The sequence below is a fragment of the Alexandromys fortis genome, unplaced genomic scaffold, assembly GCF_014885135.2.
Source record: "Alexandromys fortis isolate MF-2015 unplaced genomic scaffold, M_Fortis_MF-2015_v1.1 scaffold_71, whole genome shotgun sequence".
In the NCBI taxonomy this organism is placed as follows: Eukaryota; Metazoa; Chordata; class Mammalia; order Rodentia; family Cricetidae; genus Alexandromys; species Alexandromys fortis.
In genome coordinates, this window is record NW_026067954.1 from 1 (window position 1) to 12,796 (window position 12,796).

Genomic DNA, 12,796 nt, shown 5'->3' on the forward strand with positions numbered 1-12,796 from the left:
CAATTTTATTAATTAAAAATACCAGACATTCATAAAAGCAATCAATTATCTATATGTGAACTGTGGTAGTTTGAATGAAAATGATCCCCATAGGCTCATATGTTTGAATGCTTGGTGACCACATAGCAGAACTGTTAGGGAAGGATTAGAAGGTGTGGTCTTTTGGCATGATTGGAAGCTTTGTTGGAGAAGGTTCCCACTGCATCGACCTTCCAAGATCACAAGTGTGTGTCTCCATATTAGTTTTAGCTGCCTTAAATTTCTATTATGTTTATTTATTTGTGCATCTATATATGCATGTATATATGTAAAGGAGCATGCATACATCACAGCACAAGTGTGGATTGAGGTCAGGCAAGTACTTATAAGAATGTTGGAACTCTTTTACCAACATGTGAGTTTCAGGTTGGAGCTTGGGTTATCAGGTTTAATGGTTAGTATCCTCAGCTGCCGAGGCATCCTCATGGGCCTTTGTAGTCATTTAAATCCCACAAACAACACAACATTCTTAGAAACCAATTCTGGGAATGATGCAAGCTCTATGGGTACATGAACAGAGAGACTGCATGGCCGCTTGTTTAAGGGATTCTTTAAGGAGAAGAAGACAGCAGTTGACCTTAATTACTATGCAATTTTCAATAAAGGGGCTCAATGTGTTCATTTCACCCATGCTCCTAATAGTTACCTAGCTGACTGATTCCCCCTCATGAAACAGAGGGCACCATGCTTTTGAAGTTACTATCTGCAATTTTGTTTTCATAAAACAACTATTTATGGGAATATTAGGGCTTATTCATTTTTCCTTTCATGGATGATGATCCAAAATGCTCTCTGTAATAATCATGGCTAGCAGGAAGAAAAACTGGGGATCTTTCCAATAGTCAATTATCTACCAGAATTCAGATGACAAAATCTACTCTTTCTGGTAGTGTCGACAAAGTCCCATGGAAGTCAGTCAACTCAAGACTGGTTTTTCACCTTTACTAGTTTGACATTTTTCCAATTTCTATGCGCATGTCTTACAAAAGCTTTACAAATTATTTTTAAGTTAACCAGAGGTTTTCAAAAAAATAAAAGCAAAAGTATAATAGACAGAATTATTATTTGGAAAGGAGCTGGAATTCAGTACCTTATCATAAGTACTTATTCAGTGAATTTAACTTTTAGATTATAATGTTTTCATTAAATATAAGCAGACAAGCTGCTGGTCAGTAATTCTTTCCCCAAACTATCCTCAAAATATGTATGTAATGCATTAAAAAGTAGAGAAATTTTATCATTAAATATTAAGTTTTTAGAGTATTGTGCTTCTTTACTTTGTGATCACCTAATTTAATATAGTGAATAGGTTTAGAGTGATGTTTAGCCAACAGAAGCAGTTACCTATATTTCCAATGCCCCAGTTCACCTACTGGCAGCTTCTTGAGTATAGTTGATGCATATTTAATTTTTTAGTAACTTCTTGAGATTAAAAGTTCCATGCCATTAGTTTCTTTAATAATTGACATCTTATAGAAAAATATCAAATATATGAAAAAATTAATGGAAGAGGATGAAGATAGAATAGTAAGAGGCAGGGTAGTGGTATTGGACTGCTTCTTAAAAGATAAATATGTTTTGAAGAACAATGACAATGGGTTTTTGATCCTACTGCACGTACTGGCTTTGTGGGAGCCTAGGCAGTTTGAATGCTCACATACTAGATCTGGATGGAGGTGGGTGGTCCTTGGACTTCCCACAGGGCAGGGAACCCTGATTGCTCTTTGGGCTGACAAAGGAGGGGGACTTGATTGGGGGAGGGGGAGGGAAATGGGAGGCGGTGGTATGAAAGGGACAGAAATCTTTAATAAATAAATAAATTAATTAAAAGATAAATATGTAGGCTACGGTGATGACTTGGCCTTCTCAGTTAAAACTTTCCTATTGTGTCTTGAGTAAGGTGGCTGTCTCATTAACTTGTTAGTTTGCTTTCAAAAGTGCTCAAGTTAAGTGTGTGGCTACAACAATCTTCCATATTGGCAGCTCAAAAAGTTCTAAGAGAGGATGCAAGGATATTGTAGATGAAGATAAATGCTTTTCAAATTGCCCTTCCAATTTCATACTCACACTCAGGCTGAGTGGCCACCTTGATGGGTTGAGAACTCTCCCCCGGTCCCCACTCGTTGTAGGCAACAACTCTGAAGGTGTACATGGCTGCTGGTTTCAAGTTCCCCACAGTAAGCTGAAGGGACCCGGGCTGGGTTGTGTTCAAAGCTCGCTCCCTAGGAAATCAAGTTGAAGAGAGATATTATCTTAAAATGAAAGCATTAGCCCAAACTTTGTTTGGTATAAAAAAGTAATAAGCAACCAAATGGTTGCTTACTCACTTAATGTTGACTCTGGGATAAAGTTCAGGTATTTTGAGGTTTGTTAGGGAAAGAAAGGATGGAATGGGCCTACAAGAAGACACTGCAAAGTTTGAGAGAGTTCAAGTCATCATCACTCCCATTGCAACTTGCAAGCTAAAGTCCTGTTACCTGACATTTTAGAATTTTGTATTCAAAAGTCAAAACAAGAAAGGAGCTAATAAAATGTCTGAAATCTAGATAGGAAGATATATTTTATAAGATCCAGCTGAAAAGAGAAATTAAAGTTCAAATTATTCCACAAATTGGTTGTTGTTAGTATTGTCAACAAATTCATTCATGCATTTTCTTTTCTTTCTTTTTTTGGGAAAGCAAAATGTAGATGAAAAATATTTCTGTTTTTATATGGAAATCTGGCTCCTATTGTTACTTTATGTTCAATTATAGGAAGAAATGACATTTCTTTTCATTTTCATTCATTTTCTCATTGCAAAAAGAAATAATAATATACTTATGTCCCCTTGACTTGTTCTTCAAACTACATCTACATGTGTCAATTTGTTCACTAATAGAGACATTTCTTCTGTTGGAAAAGAATGAATCTGTAGACCAGGTTGGGGTTCATAGCACACAATAAATGAGGACAAACTCTGTGAGTAGTGACAATGACATTCAATAAGGAGAACTAGTAAAATATTTTTAAAGGATGATTCTAGAACTCCTGCATGTGATCACTGACCTAAGGGTCATCATTGATTACAAAAATTTAAGAAAAAATTCTGAAACTGTTGGATTGTATCATACATTTTATTGCTATACAATGTTTTTATAACTTCTCTCAGGGATTTTATGTAGAAGTTAATTTTGTCATTGGTTGAATATTGTCTTATTTTTGAGACAATTAAACTGACATCTATTTTTGTCTAATTGCACACTTAATTTTTCTGCTGTTTTCTTATGGCAAATCTTCTAAGGACATGAGTAGTTATTCCTAAGTTATCTGTATTCATAATAGGATCCAGTAGAGACCAGTCAGCTCAACCTTCGACCTAAAACTTTCTCTCTTCTTCTACTGCCCCTTCTCCTATAGGATTAATTAAATGCCTAATTATGAACTGGGCAAATTGAAACAAGCAGACAGTTCTGAAAAGAAGTACTAGTGATTGAATTATTTTGTGAAATTTTTTCCAGCTTCCATGGACACCAGAGAAATGCAAATCAAATTATAGTGTCATTGGTGCAAGTCACAATGACAATTATCAAAAAGACCAACATAATAAGGAATGAATAAGAGTAGAGCTAAAACACGTGTAGTCATTAAAAAAAATATTCACAGATTTTAACATATAATTTAACTTTTCAATTTCCAAGGATATAATCAAAATAAAAAGACATCTGCACTCCCTTGTTTATTGTTTTTCTCTTTACTATGCCTATGATATGACCACCCTAGCTGTCCATTGTGGCTGGATGGTTAATCATAGGGTATATACATACAATTGAAATTATTTAGTCACAAAGGAAAATAGATATGGTCCTTAGGAAAGTGGTTGGAACTGGAGATTATGTTCAATGACATATAAAAAGATAAATAGCATATACTGTGGAATGATCCTGTATTTTATGAATATGGATTAATCGTATTAGTTAATAAAGAAACTTATTGGCAAATAGCTGAGCAGAGTAAGGTTAGATAGGAAAGTCAGACTAGGAGAATGCTGGGAGGAAGAAGGGTAGGGTCTGGAGATGTCAGTCAGATGCCAAGGAGGCAAGACATGTAAAAAGTGAGGTACAAAGCCAGGAGCCACATGGCAAAGCATAGGTAAGAAATATGGCTTTACTTCAATGTAAGACTTAGCTAGCAACAAGTCTTAGCTATGGATCGAGCTTTTATAATTTCTATTAAGTCTCCAAGCCAGTTATTTGGGAAGTGACTGCTGGTTATTTGGAAACAGGGGTTCTGGGTGGTGGTGGTGGGGAAAGAAAACTCCTGCCTACAAGCACATATATGCCAGGGTTTCTTCATCTTGTGGCAATACTCCAGGAACTGCCTTGCTGATCGGCCTGCACTTAACATTTAATTTTATGTGTCTCTTTTCAAAAAATCTGCTTACAACGTCAAAGTAAAACCACAATGAAATGTTATACAGACAATGTATAACAGTGCTGGACTAAATCTAGGAAGGTAACTTTTGGTTTTCTCATTTACCAGTTTCCCAGTGGCCCTGGGTGGTGAAATGGACACTATATACCAACAGTCAGAAAGAATTAAATGACTGAATTTGTTAAGCCACTGAGGAAAGAGCGTGGTACTAGGTAAGCAACATGGAATCTCTTATTAGTGATTGTTGCTGTCCTTATTTTACGACTATTGCAAAATAGCAACATTCTATTCCATCTAAGGAAAGAGACTGCTGCCACGGACTTGGAACTTTCGATTTGAGTTGTTGGCATGTGGTGCAGTGAGGGATAAAGTGTACAGACACTCTGCACATGCTCTAATAAGAACCAAAGGATTGTGCATACGGTCTATATGATTAATATTATTCTGAAATCTAAATGAATACTTAGCCGATGGTCATAACTAAAGCTTCTGCTAGTCTTAAAGATGTTCTGATAGTGAACATGGCGAGATCCCTAAGAAGATGGGATCTTGCTGATGGACACTGAGCGGAAATAATAGCCCAATGCTACAGCCCTGCTCTCCAGGGACATCTGGGTTTCATCCTAGTGCCAGGGCTTTTTGTAGCCAAGCTGACTTTCTGATTCCTTGTGGTCACAGTGGAGTGACATTAGATTGCTAAAAGGATGCAAAGGCATTGTAGCAAAATGACATTTCCTGCCAAGTCGTTCCTCATAATTGTTTTAAGCTACAAATTGGAAACTGATTGTCAGGGGGCTTTTGTTAACATTTTCCTGGTGTGTATGGTTATGAATAAACTATGGGAGTTCAGGTGAGGCTGCAGCAGGAGATACACTTTTAGACAACAAGCCTTCCTCACTTCTTTTCTCTTAACTCAGAGGTAGCCTGTGGAGTCCATTTGGCTGAAGTCAAGGGGAAAAATAGCCTATATCTTCTAGAATCTATCCATCATAGACTGAGTCTTAGAAACACCTGAGAATGAGGAATGAAGCCTGATTCTTTTTTTTTTTCCTCAGAAGCAGTGATAGATAGCGTGCCTTCCTATTACCAAGGGGTGCAAGGAAATCGTCAGTGAGAACACTCATTTCTTACCCAGGCAAAGCTGTCTTGGGCTTTACCGTCATAAGATTTCCTGGCAAGTTGCAGTTTCAAAATCAACCACATTGACAATGGGACAATCAATAACCCTGCTGCTTTACAAAAATACCACTATAACACATAATTTTAAAAAGGACGTTTTTTGGGGGGGGAACCGTCTTTATTTTTGTATTTAATTTTGAGACTGTGTCTAACTATGTTGCCTGGACCAGCGCTATCACTGCACTCTTCCTGTCTCGATGTCTTTGTGGTTAAGATTTCAGGTGTGTACGACCACGGCCAGCTGGTGATGAAGTGGTTGCTGAGGTAAAATGACAAGACTGGGAACACTGGAGAAGATAATTAAGAAAGCTTGATGCATGGACAAGAGACCGATGAGATAACCCGTGAACTGAAGGATGGGGCTCTGGGAAAAAAAAATCATCAAAGCTGGCTTTGACAGCCTGAAATTGGGTCCCATGGTGCCCCTACCATAGGAGAACCTAAAAGACACTGTGGCTTTCCCACCTCGGCCCAATAAACATCTCAGCTTAGTTACATCTTTCCACAAATTAGTGTATCTAATGAGTCTAAATGCAAAAGAATGATCTCTGGGTGAGTACGGATTCTGAGGAAGCCTATTTCAGGGGAAGGGACAGCCCTAAACTTGTTCCAGAACAGATGCTACGTTAAGACTTGGAAGGCCAGAGGCAACAGGCAGATCTTGTCATCGCCATAGAGTTTTGTCCCCCTCTCCTCTCCGGAAGGTGCAGAAGGTGCGCTTTGCTCTTGCTCAATCACCTGGGCAAAGAAACGCTAACTCAGCACAGGTGAGGTGTGAGTTCTTCGCCCTCTGGAAAGTAAGAGTTGAGACTACTTGGGAGTTTCAGAGTGCTCTTAGGGTTGAGAAATGAGAAAACTCAGGAAGAGATTTCACTTCAATAACATATATTAACTCCTAAACACTGCCACGGTTTTAGGTACAAAGCAAACATTGTAGTACAAGGAGCAAGCTCACGAAATTTGCTTGGAGCCTGAACTCTGCTTAGGTTACTTTGATGACAAGTCCTTATGTCTGGAAGCAGTTCCTGGTATAGTGGGTACTTGCAATATAAGGTTAGATTTTCTTAGTGTTTTGCCTTTGCCATTGGCATTCATAGCTATTGCTACTTCTCACTGGCACTCTGCTTTTTGACCTATGTCATCTGTTAATTCATACCCACAGCCTGGCGTCCTGCCTCATCCTGTAGTTGATATAAAATCACCTCCTTGCAGCAGTCTAGAGACCCGCAAGGTGGTCCACGTTTTCACAGTCCTCTGTGGGAAGCCCCCGTGTTCCATGAATCCAGACTCTTTCTACTGTCTCTCCTTTGCCTTGCTTCTCATGTTCTGTGCACTTGATGAGCCCATCGTCACCATCTTTCAACTCGGATTTCCTTTTGTAGTTGGTACGATCTAGTTCTCAGTGAAGTTCAATTAGGATCCAACTGAAATGCATGTCTCATCTGTGTTCCACCATCTTCTCTCTTAGTTTTAGCAGAACTAAACAGTGTCTGTTTACATTATCACTGCTCTTGGTCTGTATATTCAATACAAGCAACGGATGGCATATTAGAATGTATACTTTCTGAGTGTAGAGAACAGTGAGGTTCTTAAGGTCTATAAACCAGAGAGTGGGAGGCGATTGGAGAAGACTTTGCATTCCAATGTTCTCTTTTAGGAACAGAAAAAGCAATCATTTATTATTATTATTTGCAGCTGGTTTGTTGTTATTGTTTTCTTTCTTTATTCTTTTTGGCATTATGTGAGCTGGAATCAGAACTTGTGTTTTTATGCTTTGATAGCAGAGTTTGCATAGTAAAGCATTCTGCTTTTAGAAGTTTATTTGTAACAAACAATTTCTACTATATAAATATATTCTGCCTTAACTAAGTGTGCTGGTGTTAGCATTTAGTTTTAAGAGTTCTGCACAAAGGCTGTCATGAGGTGCCAAGTACCTAATTAGTTGCTTACAGGAAGAAGAATTACATTAATTCCTTTGTAGTGAAGAAACTATGTATTTTAATAAAAATATTTTTAGCAGCGCCTTGTTATCCACGTTTTTATATATTTGTTCTTTTGGTGAGTCTAACTAGTGCAAGAAGACAAGACCTTCTGAGTATGGGGACCTTGGGGGAGGATTGAAGGGGGGAGAGAGAGACAGGGAGGGGAGCAGAGAAAAATGTAGAGCCCAATAAAAAATCAATAAAAAACTGAATTTAACTTTATTATTTGCAAACTTGGACATTTCTGGCCTTCTGCTCTCACAGAACGACACAAAGCTTCTTAGTTTTGATTTATCCCAAGGAACTGGTCATTGCCCTCCTGGCAAACAGGAAGTGGGATATAGGGAAGGATATCAAATCTGAAGCCTGGGCTTTGGTGTGTTCAGTGTGAGTTCTAGATCGGTCAGGGATGCATAAAAAGACATTCTTTCTAGAGAGATGAGTGGAATAAAATAAAGAGAATAATCCAACACACAGGGATCCTCCCTCTCCTTTCCTCCCTCTCTATTCTCTCCCCATTTCTCCTCTCTCTCTCATTCTTCCCCTGGTTCCCTTTCTTCTGTACTCATATGTAATCTATTGCCTCGTCCCATCTATTGCTTCCAAAATCCAATTCACCTCTGATACTTCTCCTCTGAAACCCTCCTTTTAGCCAGGATCACTACTTCCTTTGACTTCTGCAAAGGCTTGCTGCAAGCCTGCTGTCTTTTAGCTGACGGCTGGTCTAAGTTCTGCCTTCCAGTCACAGCCATCCCTGTCGGTCAAAATCTAACCCAAGTCAAAGTCATTTTTAGTACAACAATCCTCCCAAGACTTCCAGAGGACCTGTGATTTCTCTACGACTTCAATACAGTGCTGGATGGGCCATATTACATGAAGAATGTTTCATTTACATATAGTCTTTATAGACTGTATGTCTTAGTTTCCAGTATACTTTATATCTATTGGAAGAATGAAATCATCAGTATCTCAGTCAATGTCATAGAAACATTGTTCACTTAAAAAAAAAAGTTAGCTTCTTTCGAGTTTAAACTGAAGCAGAGACTCTGTGAGGAGGGCCCGCATTGGCAAGCTTTCTGCCTCGGTCACTGTAGTGCTTTGGATTTTGAGGCTTGTCCTTTTTCCATCACAATACACTCCCTTCATGGATAACAGGCTTCGCCAGTTGCAGAGTCTTCAGCTCTGAAGAGCCGGGCAAGAATACGTAAACACCATGTTGGAAAATGTAATGCACAGTGAATTCTAAAATGAATCCTCCATGTCAATCAGAAAAACCTTGTCTCTGATCCCTGGCAGTGAGCACAGGTTTCCGAGGCAGCACAGAACCATATAAACCATCCCTGCTGCATGACGGAGGCTTTGTTCTGTTGCAAAATAGCATGTGACCTTGAGCACAGCAGGGGTGTCTGGGAGTCGTCCATGCTTCATTTGCACAATGAAGATACCAGCCCTTATCTAACTACCTCACAAGGCTACTGTGAGGATTAAATTAAATGATGCTCACAGAACGTTTTAATTCTCCCATCTGAACTCTTACTATAGTTTACATGTAGCTTTTTAAAGGAACTATCTCTTCTTTTGTACATGAGGGGAAGGGATCACCTTGTATTTGCATCCTGGTTCTCCTATTTACTACTGGCAAAACTCTTTAGGCACTATTTCTCAGTCTTTCCGAACATGCTCCTCTGTAAAATAGAAATTATCATAACTACATTATCTGGGGATCAGATGGGATAATGCTTATGAAAGCAATAAATCCCCCTGTAAGTTAGAGTCAGAAAATATCCCTGTACTTCATCTATTTTAATTTTTGAACCCACACTATGATTTCTGTCCAGAGAGAGTTAAAAAGACCAGTGTGTTTTTATTACCATGGAGAAAGAGCTAATGTTTCAGGTACTTTTTATAAGCATCATTTCTCCACAAATTTACATGCCAAATATGGTTTTCACCACCCACCTGGAAACCACATAACAATTTTCTATGATTAATCTTGATTGTCAATGTCATTGGATTATGGAACAAGTAGGAAATTAATAAGACAGAGATCTAGGTATGTCTATGGACATTTTTCCAGAAACAACATGAAGGACAATAAAATGAAGTACTATGGTAAGACTGTCAATAAGTAATGTCTGAGCTGCTATAAAAGCAGCAAGAGTTGCAGGCATGTACAGCTACCCTCCTCTGCTATGAGTATGTCTACTATTGCCGTCATCAGACTCTAGCTTCTTCACCCTTTCAAGGTGGACTCCTCATACTAGACGCTATAGGGAGCTCTTAAACTTTGGTATCAGTCTGGGATTGAGCAGCTACCACTTTCTGTGCTCCTCAGTTTACAAACAACCATTCTAAGATTATTCAGTCTATAATAAGTCCATATAAACACACAGACAAAGAAAGATGCTCTTATTAATTCTACACTAATTGATCCAAGGCAACATATTTTATAGGGTTTGGGGACAAAATTCAAATTTTTAATGTTCCATTTTATAACTGCATGACCTTTACACTTTGACTGCACTGTGACAAAGTTCACAAGTAATCTCCAGAAAATTAAAGTTATAATGATCTTTATAGATATAGAAGATATGCCAATGTCTTTAAGTCATGTCAAATGAATATATATATCAAATTATCTATTGAGTTTGAAAATTTAATAAAGAGAAAAATAGAGAATAAATATATCATGATTCTGTAAACATCAAAAAAGAAAACGTTCCTTTCTTCTTATTTATTCCCTACAGAAGAAACGGAGTGAGGAACCCTGATTTGGATTAAGCCTTGCATTAAAATCTTGTCCTCTTACTAGCTACATAACTGAAAAGTGGGCTTCTAACCCTAGCTCTATAATATTTTTTGTGGACACTACTAAGGATCATAAGCACACAAGATGGTTGGCCTATGATCTACTAACCATAGTAATTACTCTGCAAACGCCGTCTAACATTGTTGGCGCCAACTCTGTGGCCTTGGACCTAGGAATCACTCCCTTCCTTGAGCACCAGTCTCTGAATGCTTACATAGAAGATAGATTATAATCTCAAAGATCACTTCTAGTTCTAATAATTTGTAGGTACTAGTGTATATTAGGGAAGCAATTTCTGCCCCTCTGAAATCTGGTTTTCAACTTTGCAATGTATGATATTCTCCAAATTGCAAAATGAAAGCACAACCCAAGAAGAGAAGCTATAAGAGGAGAATAAAAAAAAAAAAAAAAAAGGTAAACATGGCACTTGCGTTCCTGATACCATTAGCCAGTCAGACAGACTAATGACAACATTAGCTAGTGTAATCTGTCTGACAGAGTTGTTGCTCATCAGCCACAAATGTTAAAACCTCTACCTTTTAATACACCACTGTGTTCAGGAGCCAAATAAACCTGCAGATACAAACAAACAGCACCGCCAAGTCTTCAGAGACATATGGTGTGTATTTGCTCTAGTGAGACGCTAAAACATACACAATGAATGGGAATGTTAAAATCAAATTTCTGTGTCAATTTCTTTTTCTAAATTAGGAAAGTTTTCATTGAAGCTTTCAGAGCTTTCATCCTCCACAATTCATTTTATTGGCTAAGAGAAACTATCAAGAATATGACTGTGTCTTTCTACTTATTTATTTTATAAGATATGATTAGAAATTTTTTGTGCAGAGTAGAATTCACTTTCAGTCAACAGTTGGACAAACTACATGGATGCAACATTCAACATTCAGTCTCTCTCTCTCTCTCTCTCTCTCTCTCTCTCTCTCTCTCTCTCGCACACACGCACACACATACACACACACACATACACACACACACACAAAGATTTAAAGGATGAATTCTGACTTGGAAGACAGTGGAGATTTCCATGTAGTAGTTAACATATCAGTTAGGGTTCAAACATAAAGCATAACTAGTGTTGCTAAGCCTTAGTTATTTTCCTGGGTGTTCAGAATGGCCCAGGAATCAAGCGCAATAAAGCAAAGAAAAACACTCACAGAAAGCTTATGTTTTACTAGGAGAAAGATGTTTAATGAAAAAAACTAATATTAATAAAAATCATAGAAAGTGGGCAAAGCATCCCAGGCACAGTGGCAGTTCCAAATATTTGGGGGAATGAGTTGGGAAAATTGTTTATGAGTATTCCTAGTTAACATATTGAGACTGCCTTTTCCTTTGTCTCCCCAAAACTCAGAAAACAAAACAAAACAAAATAAGAAAATAAATAAACAAACTGTGTGGCTAGGAAACGGAGACAGGGAGTGCAAAGGATCAGGGAATACAGGGAATATGTTCCCCGAAAAGGTGATGTTCAGCATAAATTCAGTGGGAATTAGGAAATAATTTACATAGCTGTGGGTGTGGACTCAGGGAGAGGATTCTACGTACAGTACAGAAACTACGGGGAAGGCAGAATGGATATATTTAGGAAAATTGAAAACTAGTAAGCACAAAAATTGTGGGAATAGAGAAGATACAAGGGTCTAGAACAGGAAGGGTTTTTATCTAATCTGAGAGAAAAAGGCAGGCAGCAAAAGGTTTTAAATTACAAAAGCACCCAGCACAATCCAACTTATGATTTAAAAGGTTAAGTCAGTTGTTAAAAAGACCTGACTTCCTAGACTTTTGCAATGGTATGATGGGAAACAGTATCCATATATATAGTGTAATAAGTGATAGTATTCAATATGTGTTTTATTAATTGATTTCTTGACTTTGAATGTATTATAAACACTGCTAAAACATTATAAACCTCTTAGTTTCTAGCACTAAGCTGGAAACAACATCATAACTATTCTTGATTTTAAAGCATGAAACAAGTATTTAGAACAAAGCAGGTTTTGTTCAAAAGATACTAATGATTGGTTTCATGTGAGAAGTTTGATAAATGTATCTAAATCACAGGTAAATGTTAAATTTAGAGCGAGAAATTTTTAAGAGAGTAACTGGTCCATAGAGGTTAATGACAAGACATGAGCAAGAAGATCCCAAGGATGAGTCCTGGGGCAACTCAATATTTGAAAACTAGGGAACCCGGGAATGGAAACCAAAAAAAGAGCGTGGCAATGATGACTACAAAAGCAACATAACACAGAGCAGCATGTCACACACACACACACACACACACAACATAACACAGAGCAGCATGTCACACACACACACACAACATAACACAGAGCAGCATGTCACACACACACAA

The 12,796-nt window shown here is 38.0% G+C and overlaps 1 protein-coding gene across 1 annotated transcript in view; it reads right to left on the reverse strand.

The window, feature by feature from the left end:
- Positions 1–2,106: 2,106 nt before the first annotated feature.
- LOC126507301 (netrin receptor DCC-like) overlaps positions 2,107–12,796 on the reverse strand; it is a gene marked incomplete at its 3' end in the record, with an annotated part of 711,778 nt that continues 701,088 nt past the window's right edge. The window contains exon 9 of the mRNA XM_050151578.1: positions 2,107–2,261. Within this exon, the coding sequence (XP_050007535.1) occupies positions 2,107–2,261 (155 nt within the window). The remainder of the gene's footprint in view (positions 2,262–12,796) is intronic.